This window comes from Oncorhynchus nerka, linkage group LG8 (assembly GCF_034236695.1).
Source record: "Oncorhynchus nerka isolate Pitt River linkage group LG8, Oner_Uvic_2.0, whole genome shotgun sequence".
Lineage (NCBI taxonomy): Eukaryota > Metazoa > Chordata > Actinopteri > Salmoniformes > Salmonidae > Oncorhynchus > Oncorhynchus nerka.
This window is the reverse complement of record NC_088403.1, coordinates 47,189,773-47,207,261: the sequence shown is the minus strand read 5'-3', so window position 1 is coordinate 47,207,261 and position 17,489 is coordinate 47,189,773. Positions and strand designations below refer to the sequence as shown.

Below are 17,489 nucleotides of genomic sequence, written 5' to 3'. Positions count from 1 at the left end.
GTCTAGGTATGTACTTGTGTCCATGCTACTACTTCCCAGTGCGTTCGGGCGATGGGGGAAGACCCTCCTTTGTGGTGGGGGTGGACCTGAAGTCTGGAGCTGTGCCTTTTGACCACTGGATCAAGAGAGGAACCGCTCTGCTCATGAGTCTAGACAACTAAGTGGCTGCACACACACACAGTATACACAACCATGCACATCTCGGAATCACACTGTATTAATGAATACAATAATCTTAAGTAAAACACAAACATTCTCCACCTCCGCCTTTTGAATAGTAATTGGAATATTTTGTATGTTAATTTGCATCATTCTTGTTATTTATGTTAGGGTTTTATTTGTTTAAATATATTCAAATTCCTCAAAAAATGTACTGAAATGATAGTACTTTATTCAAATATTTTTTAATAATTAGAATAAAATATGAATTAATTAACTGATTTTGCAAATAAAATAAATGTTGATTTACTCTTTGGGGTATGACTGATATGGTTGTATCAAGGACTCCCACATTGCTCTATTTTCAACTCCTCATGATTCACTTCCTAATACAGCACTACATCACTCTTTCCACTGTGACCCCTTTTAACCTGCTGAAAGAGCTCTCCACAATACACACACGCACACACAGAGACAGGACACAGACATTACATCATTGTAATTATTCTCTGGTAATTATTCAGACACACAGACAGACTAAATGTATTATCCACAGTAGAACCTTGTACCCATTTTTTGTGATGCAAGTTTTTCTACTTTTTTGGTTGACAGGACAGAAAAACCCAAACCAACAGACATTACACACATTTATCTCCGACTTCCCTTCCCACCTACAGGACCTGCTTATCTGAGTGCGTACAGTGCCTTCGGGAAAGTATTCAGACCCCTTGACTTTTTCCACATTTTGTTACGTTACAGGCTTATTCTAAAATGTATATATTTTTTAAATGTATCCTCAGCAATCTACACACAATACTCCATAATGATAAAGCTAAAAACAGGTTTTTAGCCATTTTTGCAAATGTATAAAAAAATCCAAAACAGAAGTACCTTATTTACATAAGTATTCAGACCCTTTGCTAATGAGACTTGAAATTGAGCGCAGATGCATCCTGTTTCCATTTTATTTATTTTATTTAACATTTATCTTGGCCATTGGTCATCCTTGAGATGTTTCTACAACTTGATTGGAGTCCACCTGTGGTAAATTCAATTGATTGGTCATGATTTGGAAAGGCGCACACCTGTCTATATAAGATCCCACAGTTGACAGTGCATGTCAGAGCAAACACCAAGCCATCAGGTCAAAGGAATTGTCCGTAGAGCTCCGAGACAGGATTGTGTCGAGGCACAGATCTGGGGAAGGGTACCAAACAATTTCTGCAGCATTGAAGCTCCCCAAGAACACAGTAGCCTCCATCATTCTTAAATGGATGAAGTTTGGAAACACCAAGACTCTTCCTAGAGCTGGCCGCCCAGCCAATTTGAGCAATCGGGGGAGAAGGGTCTTGGTCAGGGAGGGGCCAAGAACCCAATGTTCACTCTGACATAGCTCTAGAGTTCATCTGTGGAGATTGGAGAACCTTCCAGAAGGACAACCATTTCTGCAGCAAATAAAAGGCAATAAAAGGCACATGACAGCACCTAAAGGACTCTGACCATGAGAAACAAGATCATCTGGTCTGATGAAACCAAGATTGAACTCTTTAGCTTGAATGCCAAGCGTCACGTCTGGAGGAAACCTGGCACCATCCCTATGGTGAAGCATGGTGGTGGCAGCATCATGCTGTGGGGATGTTTTTCAGAGGCAGGGACTGGGAGACTAGTCAGGATCGAGGCAAAGATGAACGGAGCAAAGTACAGAGACATCCTTGATGAAAACCTGCTCCAGAGCGCTCAGGACCTCCGACTGGGGGCAAAGGTTCACCTTCCAACAGGACACACAGCCAAGACAATGCAGGAGTGGCTTCGGGACAAGCCTCTGATTGTGCTTGAGTGACCCAGCCAGAGCCCGACTTGAACCCGATCTAACATCTCTGGAGAAACCTGAAAATAGCTGTGCAGCGACGCTCCCCATCCAACTTGACAGAGCTTGAGAGGATCTGCAGAGAAGAATGGGAAAAACACCCCAAATACAGGAGTGCCAAGCTTGTAGCGTCAGACCCAAGAAGACTTGAGGCTGTAATCGCTGCCAAAAGTGCTTCAACAAAGTACTGAGTTAAGGGTCGGAATACTTATGTAAATGTAATATTTCATTATTTATTTTTATAAATTATTTTTTGCTTTGTCATTATGGGGTATTGTGTGTAGATTGATGGGGGAGAACAAATGAATACATTTTAGAATAAGGCTGCAACGTAACAAAATGTGGAAAAGGTCAAGGGGTCTGAATACTTTCCGAAGGCACTGCATATCAAATAAGTGATTTTAAACTGCCAAGGGTTGTAGTCCATATTAACATTGTCTGACTTTGCGCCATGCATTCAAGAGATTGGTCATTCAAGTTGAGCTATGACCAGGAATGAGGAAATTCATTGCTGGTGTGGCAGAGTGTGTGGGGCTTGCCATCATATCGTAAGGCAACCATTTTCTTGGCTGCTATTAGTCTGGCAAGCCAACTCCTTCTATGCCTGTATGTTAAGTAAAGTGAAAACTCATCATTAAGCAGTAGCACGTTGCAAAGACATGGAATGCGTTTGGACAAAATGCTTGATAATGATGAAGCCACTGATTGCCAAAAGAGCACTCCCAGACTGTATGAATGAATGTGCCATGAGAACTCTGGGTGCTTGAACTCCTTCTTGATCTTCCTTAGTGACATCTGGATGTTGTGAATGTCTCTGTGTGTTACTGTGTCTTCTGTGTGAAATGTTGTTTACCTGGGCAGGGATTTCTGCCATTGAAATCCATTATATGTCCATTACATACAGTGGGGCAAAAAAAGTATTTAGTCAGTCACCAATTGTGCAAGTTCTCCCACTTAAAAAGATGAGAGGCCTGTAAATTTCATCATAGGTACACTTCAACTATGACAGACAAAATTAGGGGGAAAAATCCAGAAAATCACATAGTAGGATTTTTTATGAATTTATTTGCAAATTATGGTGGAAAATAAGTATTTGGTCAATAACAAAAGTTTATCTCAATACTTTGTTATATACCCTTTGTTGGCAATGACAGAGGTCAAACGTTTTCTATAAGACTTCACAAGATTTTCACACACTGTTGCTAGTATTTTGGCCCATTCCTCCATGCAGATCTCCTCTAGAGCAGTGATGTTTTGGTGCTGTTGCTGGGCAACACGGACTTTCAACTCCCTCCAAAGATTTTCTATGGGATTGAGATCTGGAGACTGGCTAGGCCACTCCAGGACCTTGAAATGCTTCTTACGAAGCCACTCCTTCGTTGCCCGGGCGGTGTGTTTGGGATCATTGTCATGCTGAAACACCCAGCCACGTTTCATCTTCAATGCCCTTGCTGATGGAAGGAGGTTTTCACTCAAAATCTCACGATACATGGCCCCATTCATTCTTTCCTTTACACGGATCAGTCGTCCTGGTCCCTTTGCAGAAAAACAGCCCCAAAGCATGATGTTTCCACCCCCATGCTTCACAGTAGGTATGGTGTTCTTTGGATGCAACTCAGCATTCTTTGTCCTCCAAACACGACGAGTTGAGTTTTTACCAAAAAGTTATATTTTGGTTTCATCTGACCATAGGACATTCTCCCAATCTTCTTCTGTATCATCCAAATGCTCTCTAGCAAACTTCAGACGGGCCTGGACATGTACTGGCTTAAGCAGGGGGACACGTCTGGCACTGCAGGATTTGAGTCCCTGGCGGCGTAGTGTGTTACTGATGGTAGGCTTTGTTACTTTGGTCCCAGCTCTCTGCAGGGCATTCACTAGGTCCCCCCGTGTGGTTCTTGGTTTTTTGCTCACCATTCTTGTGATCATTTTGACCCCACGGGGTGAGATCTTGCGTGGAGCCCCAGATCGAGGGAGATTATCAATGGTCTTGTATGTCTTCCATTTCCTAATAATTGCTCCCACAGTTGATTTCTTCAAACCAAGCTGCTTACCTATTGCAGATTCAGTCTTCCCAGCCTGGTGCAGGTCTACAATTTTGTTTCTGGTGTCCTTTGACAGCTCTTTGGTCTTGGCTATAGTGGAGTTTGGAGTGTGACTGTTTGAGGTTGTGGACAGGTGTCTTTTATACTGATAACAAGTTCAAACAGGTGCCATTAATACCGGTAACGAGTGGAGGAGCCTCTTAAAGAAGAGGTTACAGGTCTGTGAGAGCCAGAAATGTTGCTTGTTTGTAGGTGACCAAATACTTATTTTCCACCATAATTTGCAAATAAATTCATAAAAAATCCTACAATGTGATTTTCTGGATTTTTTTTTCATTTTGTCTGTCATAGTTGAAGTGTACCTATGATGAAAATTACAGGCCTCTCATCTTTTTAAATGGGAGAACTTGCACAATTGGTGGCTGACTAAATACTTTTTTGCCCCACTGTATATATACACTGCTCCAAATAAAATAAAGGGAACACTAAAATAACACATCCTAGATCTGAATGAATGAAATATTCTTATTAAATACTTTTTCTTTACATAGTTGAATGTGCTGACAACAAAATCACACACAAATTATCAATGGAAATCAAATGTATCAACCCATGGAGGTCTGGATTTGGAGTCACACTCAAAATTAAAGTAGAAAACCACACTACAGGCTGATCCAACTTTGATGTAATGTCCTTAAAACAAGTCAAAATTAGGCTCAGTAGTGTGTGTGGCCTCCACGTGCCTGTATGACCTCCCTACAATGCCTGGGCATGCTCCTGATGAGGTGGAGGATGGTCTCCTGAGGGATCTCCTCCCAGACCTGGACTAAAGCATCCACCAACTCCTGGACAGTCTGGTGCAACTAAATGGATGGCGGATGGAGCGAGACATGATGTCCCAGATGTGCTCAATTGGATTCAGGTCTGGGGAACGGGCGGGCCAGTCCATAGCATCAATGCCTTCCTCTTGCAGGAACTGCTGACACACTCCAGCCACATGAGGTCTAGCATTGTCTTGCATTAGGAGGAACCCAGGGCCAACCACACCAGCATATGGTCTCATCTCAGTACCTAATGGCAGTCAGGCTACCTCTGGCGAGCACATGGAGGGCTGTGCGGCCCCCCAAAGAAATGCCACCCCACACCATGACTGACCCACCGCCAAACCGGTCATGCTGGAGGATGTTGCAGGCAGCAGAACGTTCTCCACGGCGTCTCCAGACTCTGTCACGTGCTCAGTGTGAACCTGCTTTCATCTGTGAAGAGCACAGGGCGCCAGTGGCGAATTTGCCAATCTTGGTGTTCTCTGGCAAAAAAGCACAACCCCCACCTGTGGACGTAGGGCCCTCATACCACCCTCATGGAGTCTGTTTCTGACCGTTTGAGCAGACACATGCACATTTGTAGCCTGCTGGTGGTCATTTTGCAGGGCTATGGCAGTGCTCCTCCTTGCACAAAGGCGGAGGTAGCGGTCCTGCTGCTGGGTAGTTGCCCTCCTCCACGTCTCCTGGTGTACTGGCCTGTCTCCTGGTAGCGCCTTCATGCTCTGGACACTACACTGACAGACACAGCAAACCTTCTTGCCACATCTCGCATTGATGTGCCATCCTGGATGAGCTGCACTACCTGAGCCACTTGTGTGGGTTGTAGACTCCGTCTCATGCTACCACTAGAGTGAAAGCACCGCCAGCATTCAAAAGTGACCAAAACATCAGCCAGGAAGCATAGGAACTGAGAAGTGGTCTGTGGTCACCACCTGCAGAACCACTCCTTTATTGGGGGTGTCTTGCTAAATGCCTATAATTTCCACCTGTTGTCTATTCCATTTGCACAACAGCATGTGAAATGTATTGTCAATCAGTGTTGTTTCCTAAGTGGACAGTTTGATTTCACAGAAGTGTGGTTGACTTGGAGTTACATTGTGTTGTTTAAGTGTTCCCTTTATTTTTTTGAGCAGTGTATATTCCTGCCCAGGTAAACAACATTTCACACAGAAGACACAGTAACACACAGAGACATTCACATCCAGATGTCACTAAGGAAGATCAAGAAGGAGTTCAAGCCCTAATGTCTAAATATTATTGTTTATTTCTTGGGATGGAAAAACACGTTCAGTGTGAACTTAAATTACTAAAACCTTGATAGAAAGTAGAGAGAAAATATATATATATTTTAATAATATAATCTTTGAGAATGAACAATCCCCAAGACAGTCAGGGAGAATTTCAAATTCCAAAAAACAGTTAATTTAGCAGTATTGATTTTGTTATTATGTTTCAGCAAAAGAACACCGCATTAGCCATGGCATAATGCACAGAATTGCATTTTCTCTCAGCTCCATCTCAAATCCAGCGCCAACTCCTCCCATTGCCACACCCTCTGCCACACCCACCACCTAAGCCCCTGTTTGATCCAGAAAAAAAACCCTGCTGTGTGTGTATATGCTTCAACTTTCTGTGTTTGTAGGATTGGCAAAGTGCTGAAATGTCTGATTGACACATTTTATGTCAGGATGGCAAACTGTGTGCATACACACACACACAAACACAATGTGCTTAACGAGATGAGATGGAAATATTTATGCTAACACATTTTCTCAAAGTGGAAGTAGGAGGGGCATTCTAATGAACTAAATCAAGAGACATTTGCTGAGCGAGTACTCACTCTAGACACACACACACACTGTAAAAGGCTTCAACACAAAGTTATTCAAAGGAGGGGAAAACAAGAGAGGGGCTGGGGAGAAAGGGAAACAGAAGAAACGGTTGTGAAGGAGGGAGGGAGTGAGCGCCTCCCTCCAGTTCAAGGCCGTATTCAGGTGGGAATGCCTTCTGAAAGAGACGGAGAGACCGTTAAGGGCCTCTTTATGTGGCCCAGGTCTGGGCTGTGTGTGTGTGTGTGCTACCAGTTGTTGTTCGGGAGCTCATAGCAACATGCTGAATTCAAATTCAAATCAGCTTTTAAGTTCCTCTGAGGCAGTGTTGCAAGGGAAAGTGTTGGCTCAGTCTTGTTTGTTGAAAGCGAGAAACGTATTTTTAATTTGAGATGAGAAAACTCTCAACGTAACATGTACAGCCGTTATTGTGCATGACACTTTCTGAAGAAGAGGAGTGTGTGTGTGTTACAAAGGGTCAATAAGTAAAAAAAATAAAAAATAATCACCTTGTCTTGTCTTTTACAGAACTCCTCTGGTGTTTGTTTGGGGCATTTTCTATTGGAAGCAAACCTTTCCAGTCTGCTTATTCAATTAAATGCTGTAAAACGAGATCCACTATTCATTCCTAGAGAAATGTTTTGTCAAATCCAATGTGCTAACCCTTGATAGTGTGTTTAGTAAACTAACTATTATCCATGGTGGTGAACTGGCCTGTTATCTAAAGGAAATCATTATTATGAAAACATCACTATATAAAATAACTTTATAAATCCTAAATGCCCCGTATGGACTTGCATTTTATGTCCAACTGAAATTATAGCAGAAATTATTGATCAAGCCCTCAAATAATGGAAAAATCAGGGTCAATTGTGCTCTGAAGAATAGAGGCTAAGAGCATTTCAGCAAGCCCTACAGTGTGTTTGCCAGTGAGTAAGAAGGCTGGCAGTTTATGTCCAAGACTCGTCCACCAAAAATAAACCTGCATGAGAGGGAAAGAGAGAGAGAGCGAGAGGGAGGGAGGAGGAAGATAAGAGCCATTACAACAGAAGAGTTGGGGAAACAGTATGCGTTTCAATTGATTAAGAACTGCGCAATTTCTTAGTATCCATCGCCGCTTTGGTCCTGGTGTCCTAAAATATATTGATATCTAAAGGCTTGTTTGGATTGAACATGCGTGTGGCAAACCCGCCCGCGGTGCACGCATAGCCTATACCGGCGGTTGTAGCAGCTACGTACTTGGCTTGGCGATTTTGAAACGGAATGTTCAATTCTTCTGCGAGAGGGCTGTACATTCGTTTTGGAAGACGATATGCAAGATTAGAGATTACCGTACAGCTTTGAAATTGTGCAACAACACGAGACTAATCGTGCCATGTCCATGGCTGATTCTCTAAATGCTCTCATCTCTCCCAAGCAACGATTTCATAATGTGTCTGCGTGTACAGTTTCTGCAAGACGACATTTTCTAAATGGAGTAAGGATTTTTGACACATTATTCAGCTATTACTTAATCTGGGGAACGGTTTTGGGAGGCTACGTGGCTGAAAGAACGTCATTCGTGTGGAAAGAAGATGTGTTACGACGGTTTTTTTTCTGTTACAGTGTGCAGCAACGGCACCTCCCATGAGAAAGCAGCATGCACAAACAGGTAGGATAAACGATTTGACTGTTATAGACTTAATTAACACAGGATTATAATGTTGCATAATTAACCAGAATTGCCGTATCAGAGAATGTTTAGCCAAAATTAGATCTAGAACGAATGGTATTGAGTGAATGCCTACTTTATAGGCTACTGGTATGCTATGTCCAACGCTTGTAACCAACGCGCATAATCATCTCTTAATTAGGATGCATTGTTCCAAGCATGTATTACACAGGCTACTACAACGTAACAAGGTAGATGAGAAGTTTCCTATTCGTTGCCTAAAACTACTAAGACGTAGGCTTTAGGAAAAGTAGCAAACGCATTTTGCATGTTGTGTTTCTGCCAGCTGTGTTTTATCCTTTCACAATTAGTAATATCGAAAGTGTTTGCAATATGGTCATCTGGTTACAATAACGATGGGTTTACGGGAACCCCGTATGAGTAGACGATGTTGTAATCGCCTAGTGACGGGCTGGTGTGCTGCTTTCGGTTCAACCTTTTTACTCTTCTAAAACGTGATCAAAACCTACATGTGGCTTGAAGTTGTGTCTTTCTCGGTGGTGCCAGGGTCCAAAATGTCCTGTCTGTGATATTTAATGAAATAATGGTTAAGTAACCGCGGCCATTGAATGAAATCTGGGCCTTCCAGTGTTCGGGGAAGGAGTGTCGCATTTTCTTTCTGAAATGTCATGTGGTGAAGTTGTGGCGGGTTCCGTAGAATTTCCAGGAAAAGCGTTTGAATTTGTTCAATGTAATTTTTTCTTCTTCTCCATATCCTTGCCAGTTCTGTCTCCACCCACTTGATTCACGTCCTTATTTTCGCCACTAGAGGACGCCACAGGTCTATAAAATGGGCTTGGCGTGGCTCTGCCTGGCTATCAGGTTTTCTGCTGGAAGTTTTAAAAGGTTATGGTTAGGCATTCTGGTAAGGCAACGTCCACCCGAAGCTTTTATTTTGACGTTGATAGATTACCACCTAACTTTATAGGAAGCCTATTGATCGTAACAGTTTGAGGGCTGATATAGTTGACACACACTTCACTTGAAAAATAGTTTGCCCTACAGCCAATTCTGTCGAATCAAAAGATTTAGCAAAAAAACAATCAGATTTCGACAGAAATATGTCTGAGACGCAAAGAAAGTTCAAGGAGAGGGGCTACAAAAATGATCAGATTAATATTGCCATTGGGAAAATTCAAAACAAAACGAGACATTACCTTTTTCAATGGCAGTCTCACAAAAAGACGCATTCTTGTGTTCTAACTACCCGCTATTTAAAGCGTTCTGAACAAATTAAGGGAATCGTTCACAAACATTGCAACATCCTAAAATCCGATGACAGTCTCGGTGATGTGTTTTCTGACCTTCCCTTGGTCGTATTCTCGCCGGGCAGAAATCTAAGAGACCAATTGGTACACTCTGATTTACCATCCCAAGATATTCCTGAACAACGTCTATTTGCGCCCCTACTGGATGGAAATTACAAATGTAATGGCTGTGCTCAATGCATTTATAAATGTTGATCCCTCAAACACCCACAAACAGGGAAATCGATCCCAATTAAAGGTGTTATGACGTGTTCCACTAAGGAAGTTATTTATCTTATAACTTGTCCTTGTGGTAAAAATTGTGGGTAAAACAAAGCGCGAATTAAAAGTACGTGTCTCAGAGCATCGTAGCACCATTAGGTGTAAACACTTTTACTTAACCAGTTGCGGCCCACATCTTGGAGGCAGGCCACTCGATTTCGTCTCTGCGTTATATTGGCATCGAACATGTCACCCTCCCTAGGAGGAGGGGGTGACCTTGATAATTTATTGTGAAAACGAGAGGCTGCCTGAATCTTTAACTTAAAGACCCTTTCTCCCTTCGGTCTCAACGTAGACTTTGATCTGAAGCCATTATTGTGACTTTGCCATTGTAATTGTTTGTAAGCTTGTGTAGTCGAAAATGAGTTTATGATCGTATGCTATCCATTTGTTGTTTGTATGCTGTTCTTTGTATGCCATTTTAATATTTGATAATTAACCAATGATATTAGGCCACTCTTGGCCATGATTACAGACACCTGTGTCTTTTGACACTATATAAACGAGTCATCCCGCAGTGTTTGTGATTATACCCTGATGAAGACAGCTTGGCTGTCGAAACGTTAGTAATGACATTTTTGCATCTGAGCTCCTAGTGTGCGGCCCTCTTTTAATTTTCACGTTTTCTACTCCGCTAGCCAGCACCTCGCCTAAATAGGTGTGCGTTTTTTTTCTTCTTCTAGATTATAACTAGTAGACACCAAGAAAATACTTGTAGCCGAGATTAAATCAAGTCAAATTGTATTTGTCAGATGCTTCGTAGACAACAGGTGTAGACTAACAGTGAAGCGCTTACTTACGGGTCCTATACCAACAATACAGAGTTAAAGAGAAGATACCACATTAAATAGAAATAGTGACACAATTCAAACATATTGGGTGCGTTCGTAAATTCAGAGCGCACACTGGACGTTCTGGCCGAGGAGTAAATTCTGGGTTGATCTGAGCGTTCTGACCTCACAACGGCACAGGAAGCTAACTGGCTAACGTTGGCTGACTTGCTAGCTACTTCCAGACACAAATGAGAGAACAGCTGACCATTTTACTCGCCCAAGCAGAGCTGATTTGACGGGTTCATGTTATCCAGAGCTGATTAGACGGTTTCATGTTATCCAGAGCGTTGGTGACTGTAACGTTGCTGCTGGCAACAATTGAATTATGATTTTTCTCCGAGGTTTACTGACACTTGTCATATTCAAGGGGTTTTGAGCGTTTGTATATTCCTTAGTTATTCTGCGCTCTGGCACCCGCAGAGAGGGCTCTGAAATCGTAGTAGATAGCCAGAGTGAATTTACGAACGCACCCATTGACGCAACACACACTCACACATAGACACACTTTAACATTCTTCACATACGCTACTCTGTTTATTATCTATCCGAATTGCCTAGTCACCTTTACCCCTACCTACATGCAGTGGCGATTTTAGCATGTACATCTTGGTGGGGCAAACACATTTCTTTGGGGGGGGTGGGTGCATGCCAGCAAAGCTACTACACAACACTAAACAATACATTAATTACACTAAAACGGTGACACATGGTATCCACAAACTGTTAGGGCCAACAGCAGAGTCCCAACAGCATTCCCATCACCTTACTGCTGCTACACCTGGCTATCAGCGGAGCCTTGTCTGGCAACGGTTCATTCAGCCTCATTTACTGCCTTTAAAAAAAACAGCTGATATGGCTGACTTGCTTAAACAGATGTGGTTTCTAATGACAATTAAGATGTACAAACTATGGCATAAGGGGATGACAAGCGCATAAGAGGCCATCCGTAATTTTGATTAAGACATTAATGAGCGAGCTAAGACGGACGTAGTCAATATAACTATTTATTCAGCACTTTTGAAATGTACAGCAACAGAATTCAAAACATGGCCCGTTCTTACATTATTCTCCCTGTACACCAAGTCAGAACCGTAGGATATGAAAAAGGAGCATATAAGCAGACAGTGGATGCTCTTACAATATCCGTCTTTCGGATGGGACGTTAAACGGGTATCCTGACTCTCTGAGGTCATTAAGTTCCCAGTTGTCTTGAACTCACTGAAGTCAGATTTCCCAGATCCGAGTTAACAGTTGTTTTGAGCACGGCAGAATTCATGCTGGATTGATAGCATGGCCAATGTTGCTCTACCCTTAGATTTGGCGGTGATGTAGTCTCCCCATGAGTGACAGAACACTGAGCCAATCACGGCGCAACTAGAGAACATTACCAACCCCTACGCTACGTATTTTCCGCTGGCTGCCCCACCACCACATAAAGCACTGAGCTGCACCTGCGTTTTGGAGCTGTCTTACTCCAAAAAAAAAGAGACCATGTTTGTATGCTGCTTTATTAACTTATTTTTGCAAACTGATATATGAAACATATTAATTCCAAAATAACATGAAATACAGGCAACCTTTTTTAGCTTAAAATGTAGGGCTCAAAACCCACCCTGAATGTTGGGTTGCCACCGCCTACATGCATATATTACCTGTACATATTACCTGTACATATTACCTGCAAATATTACCTCGTACATATTACCTCGTACATATTACCTGTACATATTACCTGTACATATTACCTCGTACATATTACCTGTACATATTACCTGTACATATTACCTGTACGTATTACCTGTAGATATTACCTGTAGATATTACCTGCACATATTACCTCATACATATTACCTGCACATATTACCTGCAGATATTACCTGCACATATTACCTCGTACATATTACCTGTACATATTACCTGTACATATTACCTGCACATATTACCTACACATATTACCTACACATATTACCTGTACATATTACCTCGTACATATTACCTGTACATATTACCTGTACATATTACCTGCACATATTACCTCGTACATATTACCTGTACATATTACCTGCACATATTACCTACACATATTACCTACACATATTACCTGTACATATTACCTGCACATATTACCTCATACATATTACCTGCGCATATTACCTGTACATATTACCTGCACATATTACCTGTACATATTACCTGCACATATTACCTGTAGATATTACCTGCACATATTACCTCGTACATATTACCTGTACATATTACCTGCACATATTACCTCGTACATATTACCTGCGCATATTACCTGTACATATTACCTGCACATATTACCTGTAGATATTACCTGCACATATTACCTCGTACATATTACCTGTACATATTACCTGCACATATTACCTCGTACATATTACCTGTACATATTACCTGCACATATTACCTGTACATATTACCTGCACATATTACCTGTACATATTACCTGCACATATTACCTGCACATATTACCTGTACATATTACCTGCACATATTACCTGCACATATTACCTGTAGATATTACCTGTACATATTACCTGTAGATATTACCTGCACATATTACCTCATACATATTACCTGTACATATTACCTGCACATATTACCTGTAGATATTACCTGCACATATTACCTCGTACATATTACCTGTACATATTACCCCCAAATATTACCTCGTACATATTACCTCGTTGTAACGATCTGAGTGTAGTGGGTGAGGAGTCAAACGCAGGAAGCAGAGAGTTCAGGTGAGTGCCATTTTAATGCACCGACAAACGGCGAACATAAGCCAACCCACACGAACACACACGGCGTAATGAACAAACAGGAGGACTAAACGGTCCTGGGAAAACCCACAAAATGGGAAACACAAAAACCCATAGACGTGCACACAAGTACACTAAAACAGATGGTCACAATAATTAATCCCGCACAAGGAACTCTGCGGGCCGGCTGACTAATAAAGCCTACTACCTAATTCAAAACAGGTGCACTCAATCAACACATAAGGAGGGGGAGGAAATAATCAGTAGCAGCTAGTAGGCCGGCGACGACGACCGCCGAGTGCCACCCGAACCGGAAGGGGAGTGTCCTTCGGTCGGAGTCGTGACACTCGTACATATTACCTGTACATATTACCTGTAGATATTACCTCGTACATATTACCTGCACATATTACCTCATACATATTACCTGCACATATTACCTGCACATATTACCTGTAGATATTACCTCGTACATATTACCTGCACATATTACCTCGTACATATTACCTGTACATATTACCTGCACATATTACCTGTACATATTACCTGTAGATATTACCTGCCCATATTACCTGTAGATATTACCTGTAGATATTACCTGTACATATTACCTGCACATATTACCTGTAGATATTACCTCGTACATATTACCTACACATATTACCTCGTACATATTACCTACACATATTACCTCGTACATATTACCTACACATATTACCTCGTACATATTACCTACACATATTACCTACACATATTACCTCGTACATATTACCTACACATATTACCTGCACATATGACCTCGTACATATTACCTGCACATATTACCTGCACATATTACCTCGTACATATTACCTCTACATATTACCTGCACATATTACCTGTAGATATTACCTCGTACATTTTACCTGCACATATTACCTGTAGATATTACCTCGTAGATATTACCGCGTACATATTACCTGTACATATTACCTGTAGATATTACCTCGTACATATTACCTGTACATATTACCTGTAGATATTACCTCGTACATATTACCTGTACATATTACCTGTAGATATTACCTCGTACATATTACCTGCACATATTACCTGTACATATTACCTGTACATATTACTACCTCGTACCCCTGCACATTGACTTGGTACCGGTACTCCTTGTATATACTGTAGCCTCGTTATTGTTATTTTATTGTGTTATTATTTCCTTTTTATTTAGCATATTGTTTGTATTTTTGAACTCTGCGTTGTTGGGAAAGGGCTCGTAAGTAAGTATTTCACGGTAAAGTCTACACCTGTTGTATTCGGGGCATATGACAAATGCATTTTCATTTGATATGGCCTCGAAATGCTCACGTGATACAATCGGGAATCCAATAGAGACCGACACACACTCCGACAATACTCTAAGTGTCTCCTGCGTTTAGGAATGGCTGAAGCTGCTGACATAAAAATGCTGGGGATGTTGTCACATGTTCAGGATAAGTGTGTTAATCTATAACAACAAATGAGCACCATTATTACTAACCGCAATGCTCTTGTGATCTCCCTGATTTCTCCTCAGACACACAACTTAAGTCCTTTACCTGTCATGCCAGGCCTCTAGGCTTCTCTCCAGTTCTAATGTCATTGCACTGACATGCTTCTCTATTCGCAGTGGAACAAGGCCTAACATGATGCCAAGGCCTCGGTGTGCTGTTGGCATGGGCCAGCCTGGCATCACCTGAACAAACATTAAAGATGTTAACATCACGGTCAGGGGCTTTGCAGCCACAGCAAAGAGCCAATCATAATGAAGTGTGGGAATGGTAAGTTTGGCGTCTTATCAAGTGGATTTTAGAGCATTCTGCATTGCGCCGACAGAATGATTTGACGTTTCTCTCTTGCAGCGGGGCCGTCTGGTTGGAGCACGCAGTTGGCCGGGTAAGGAAGTGTGTCTGTACGTTTCTGTGCATTTATACAAATGCTGATGTTGTGCATCTGTGCTTGTGTTTGTCTGTGTATGTTTGCGTCTGTCACTGTTTGTATACAGTGACTATAGAAAGTCTCCAGCCCCCCTTTGGATTTCTTCACATTTTATTGTGTTACATACAATGTGGGATTAAAATTGATTTAATTGCCATTTTTTGGTCAGTGATCTACACAAATACTCTCATGTTAAGTGGACAATTACATTTTTTAAGACTAATAAAAATGAAACACATTATATGTTAGAAACACCTCTGGCAGCGATTACACCTGTGAGTTTTCTTGGGTAAGTCTCATAAGAGCTTTGCACACCTGTGTTGTGCAATCTTTGCCCATTATTTTCAAAATTCTTCTAGCTCTGACAAGGTGTTGGGGATCATGGCTAGACAGCAAGTATTGCCATAGCTTTTAAAGCAGATTTAAGTCAAAAGCAAACTTGGCCACTCAAGATCATTCACTGGATTCTTGGTAAGCAACTGCAGTGTCGATTTGGCTTTGTGTTGTAGGTTGTTGTCCTGCTGAGAGGTGAATTCCTCTTTCGGTGTCTGGTGTAAAGCAGACTGCAGCAGGTTTTCCTCTAGGTTTTGTCTGTGCTTAGCTCCATCCCGTTTCTTTTCATCCTATAAAATCTCCCCTGTCTTTCCCGATGTCAAGCATACCCATAACATGATGCAGCCACCACTTTGCTTGAAAATAAGGAGTCAGTTACTCTGATATTGTGTTGGATTTGCCCAAAACATAAGACTTTGCATTTAGGCAAAAAAAAGTGTATTCCTTTGCCGTGTTTCTACTTTAGTGCCTTGTTGCAAACATATTCATGTTTTGTTGAACAATTTTATGATGTATATTTGTATTCTGTTATTTAGGTCATTAATTGTGCAGAGTCACTACAATGTTGATCCATCGGTTTTCTCCCGTCACAACCATTGAAAGGTTTTTAAATCACAAATGGCCTCTTGTTGACATCCCTGATCCGTTTCCTTCCTTTCCTGCAGCTCAGTTCAGAAGGACGACTGCATCTTTTATGTGTCTGGGTGGTTTAATACATCATCCACAGCATTACTATTAACTTGACCGTGCTTAAATATGTATTAGGTATTTGATTTGTTATTGTTACCCATCTACCAATCACTGCCCTTCTTTATGAGGGATTCGAAAAGCTCCATGGTCTTTGTAGTTGAAGATGTATGTATGTCGGACAGAGGAAGGGGTAGTCATTAAAAAATCATGTCAACCCCTATTAATTCACAGAGTGGTTCCATATAACATATTATGTGATTTGTTAAGACAAATTTTACTTCTGAACTATACTGAACAAAAAAGTGTTGGTCCCATGTTTCATGAACTGAAATAAAAGATTTGCCATATGCACAAAAAGCTTATTTCTCTCAAATTTGGTGCACAAATTTGTTTACATCCCGTTAGTGAGCATTTCATAATCAATCCACCTGACAGGTGTGGCATATCAAGTCAAGAAGCTGATTAAACAGCATGGTTATTACACAGGTGCATCTTGTGCTGGGGACAATAAAAGGCCATTCTAAAATTTGCGGTTTTGTCACACAACACGATGCCATAGATGTCTCAATTTATTTCAATTGTCATGCTGACTGCAAGAATGTCCACCAGAGCTGTTGCCAGATAATTAAATGTTCATTTCTCAACCATAAGCCGCATCCAACGTCGTTTTAGAGAACTTGGCTGCATGTCCAACCGGCCTCACAACCGCAGACCACGTGTAACCACGCCAGCCCAGGACCTCCACAACCACCTTCCGGATCGTCTTGAGACCAGCCACCCGGACAGCTGATGAAACTGAGGAGTAGTTCTGTCTGTAATAAAGCCCTTTTGTGGGGAAAAACTCATTCTGATTGGCTGGTCTTGGCTCCCCAGTTGGTGGGCCTGGTTGCCAAGTGGGTGGGACTATGCCCACTTGTG

The 17,489-nt window shown here is 41.7% G+C and overlaps 1 protein-coding gene and 1 long non-coding RNA gene across 3 annotated transcripts in view; both read left to right on the top strand.

Annotated features, from left to right (window-relative positions):
• dnah2 (dynein, axonemal, heavy chain 2) overlaps window positions 1–464 on the top strand; it is a 229,307-nt gene extending 228,843 nt beyond the window's left edge. The window contains exon 85 of the mRNA XM_065021857.1: window positions 7–464. Within this exon, the coding sequence (XP_064877929.1) occupies window positions 7–161 (155 nt within the window). The 3' untranslated portion in view covers window positions 162–464. The remainder of the gene's footprint in view (window positions 1–6) is intronic.
• A 7,244-nt stretch (window positions 465–7,708) lies between these two features.
• Window positions 7,709–16,933, top strand: LOC135572938 (uncharacterized). 2 transcript variants are annotated; one of them, XR_010464571.1, is made up of 4 exons: window positions 7,709–8,201; window positions 8,330–8,375; window positions 15,241–15,391; window positions 15,473–16,933. It is a non-coding gene; the product is annotated as an uncharacterized LOC135572938 (long non-coding RNA). The 2 variants fall into 2 exon arrangements; XR_010464570.1 differs by having other exon boundaries at window positions 7,712–8,375.
• The last annotated feature ends 556 nt before the right edge of the window (window positions 16,934–17,489 follow it).